At 50.0% G+C, this 1,975-nt stretch overlaps 1 protein-coding gene across 1 annotated transcript; it reads left to right on the plus strand.

Moving 5' to 3' along the window:
• Positions 1 to 10: 10 nt before the first annotated feature.
• On the plus strand, positions 11 to 1,952 carry LOC107576924 (neurofilament light polypeptide-like). The gene is made up of 3 exons (XM_016263046.1): positions 11 to 1,036; positions 1,265 to 1,389; positions 1,571 to 1,952. Exons 1-3 carry the CDS (start codon positions 11 to 13, stop codon positions 1,950 to 1,952), a joined length of 1,533 nt encoding a protein of 510 aa, XP_016118532.1.
• Positions 1,953 to 1,975: the final 23 nt, after the last annotated feature.

The following is a 1,975-nucleotide window of genomic DNA, read 5'->3' on the forward strand; positions in this document are numbered from 1 at the left end:
TTCAACAAACATGAGCTCCTTGAGTTACAACCCCTATCTCCCGTCTGTGCAGCGGAGGCGGGTGGTGGTGCACAGCAGGACACCCTTCAGCGGAGGAAGTAGTCGCTCTCGCTCCGTCTATTCGACCTATTCATCCCCGTCCCGTGCCTCGGTTCTGTCCTCCTCAGCAGGTCTGCAGCTTTCTGCTGCATCACCAGATCTGGACCTGAGCCAGGCCTCTCAGCTGAGCTCAGAGTTCAAAACAGTGCGGACGCAGGAGAGGGCTCAACTTCAGAACCTTAATGACCGCTTTGCCGGCTTCATTGACCGTGTTCATGGCCTGGAGCTCCAGAACCGTGCCCTGGAAGCAGAGCTGCTCTTGTTGCGCCAGAGGCACTGCGAACCCTCCCGTCTCAGGGGGTTGTATGAGCAAGAGGCGAGGGAACTCCGTGCGGCGGTAGATGAGGCCCGTAGGGAGCATCAAGTGGCTCAAGAAAGGCGGGACCGACTGGAGGAGGCACTCAAGGCCTTGCAGAATCGCTACGAAGAAGAAGTCCTGGCCCGTGAGGGAGCTGAAAGACAGATGGTGGATGCCAGGAAGGGGGCAGATGATGCGGCATTGGCCCACACTGAGCTCGAAAAAAGAGCTGACACTCTGTTGGATGAGCTGGCTTTCCTTAAGAGGCTCCACGAAAGCGAAATCGCCGAGCTCCAAACCCAGGTGCAATACAGCGCCCAGATGTCCGTTGAGATGGAAGTGGCCAAACCGGACCTCTCGGTAGCTCTCCGCGAAATCCGAGGTCAATATGAGTGCATGGCGCAGCAGAACATCCAGGCTGCAGAGGAGTGGTTCCGTGGAAAGGTGAGCACCATGGCGGAAGACACGGCCAAACACACGGAGAACATCCGCACCTCTAAAGACGAGGCTGGGGAGTACCGTCGCCTGCTAAAAGCTAGAGACCTGGAGATCGAAGCATGCCAGGGCTTGAACCAAGCACTTGAGCGACAACTGCAAGAGGTCGAGGAGAAACAGAGTGCAGAGATCGCCACCCTACAGGTCAGAATGATAACTACATGTACAATACACATTTATGGATTTGGCAGATGCTTCTATCCACAGTGGCTTACATTGCATTCAAAGTACACGTTTTATTAGTTCTTGTTTTTCCTGTTTACCTTGGCATTGTTAGTGTTATGCTCTACTGTTTCAGCTACAGGAAGGCTAAATACTGCAATACTTCTTCATGCACTGTTGTATGTCTTCAAATACGTTTTGTCTGGACAGGATACCATCGGTGACATGGAGAATGAGCTAAGAACCACGAAGAGTGAAATGGCCCATTACCTCAAAGAATATCAGGACCTTCTCAATGTGAAAATGGCCTTGGACATTGAGATAGCTGCTTACAGGTTAGTAACATCAATTTTTAACATTTGTTGCAATTGAGATGTATAGCCTATATAACCAAGGCCATAACAATTCAGAAAACTGGTCAGTCAGTAAGGGTTTTACATTTATTACATTCGATCCCCCCCAAACTTGAGTATTTCTTTACATCCTTAAATATAAAGTATGTTTACATTCCAACAGGAAGCTTCTAGAAGGAGAAGAAACACGCTTCAATGTGGGCGGTATTGGCGGTATCTCTAGTGTGTTTTCTCCCTCCATCGCCGCCACTCCTTCTTTCGGTCGTCCTGTGTTCTCTGTTCAGGCCAGTCTGACCTCTGGCGCCCCCTATCTTCTGGGAACCAGACTGATGAGCTACTCTGCCAAACCAGATGAGATCATTGAAGCCAGCAAGGCGCAGGAGGCTGGGGCAAGTCCAGAGGAGGAAGAGGAGGAGGAAGAAGGTGAGAAGGAGGAAGTAGAGGAGGAAGAGGGTGAGACGGAGGAGGAGGAAGAAGAAAAAGAGGAGAAAGAAGAAGAAGAGGGTGAGAATCATTTGTTATATATATGCACCAATATACAATAATAAATTAACAGCAATTTAAATTA

The sequence above is a fragment of the Sinocyclocheilus grahami genome, unplaced genomic scaffold (genome assembly GCF_001515645.1).
Source record: "Sinocyclocheilus grahami isolate Dianchi unplaced genomic scaffold, SAMN03320097.WGS_v1.1 scaffold4656.1, whole genome shotgun sequence".
Classification (NCBI taxonomy): Eukaryota; Metazoa; Chordata; class Actinopteri; order Cypriniformes; family Cyprinidae; genus Sinocyclocheilus; species Sinocyclocheilus grahami.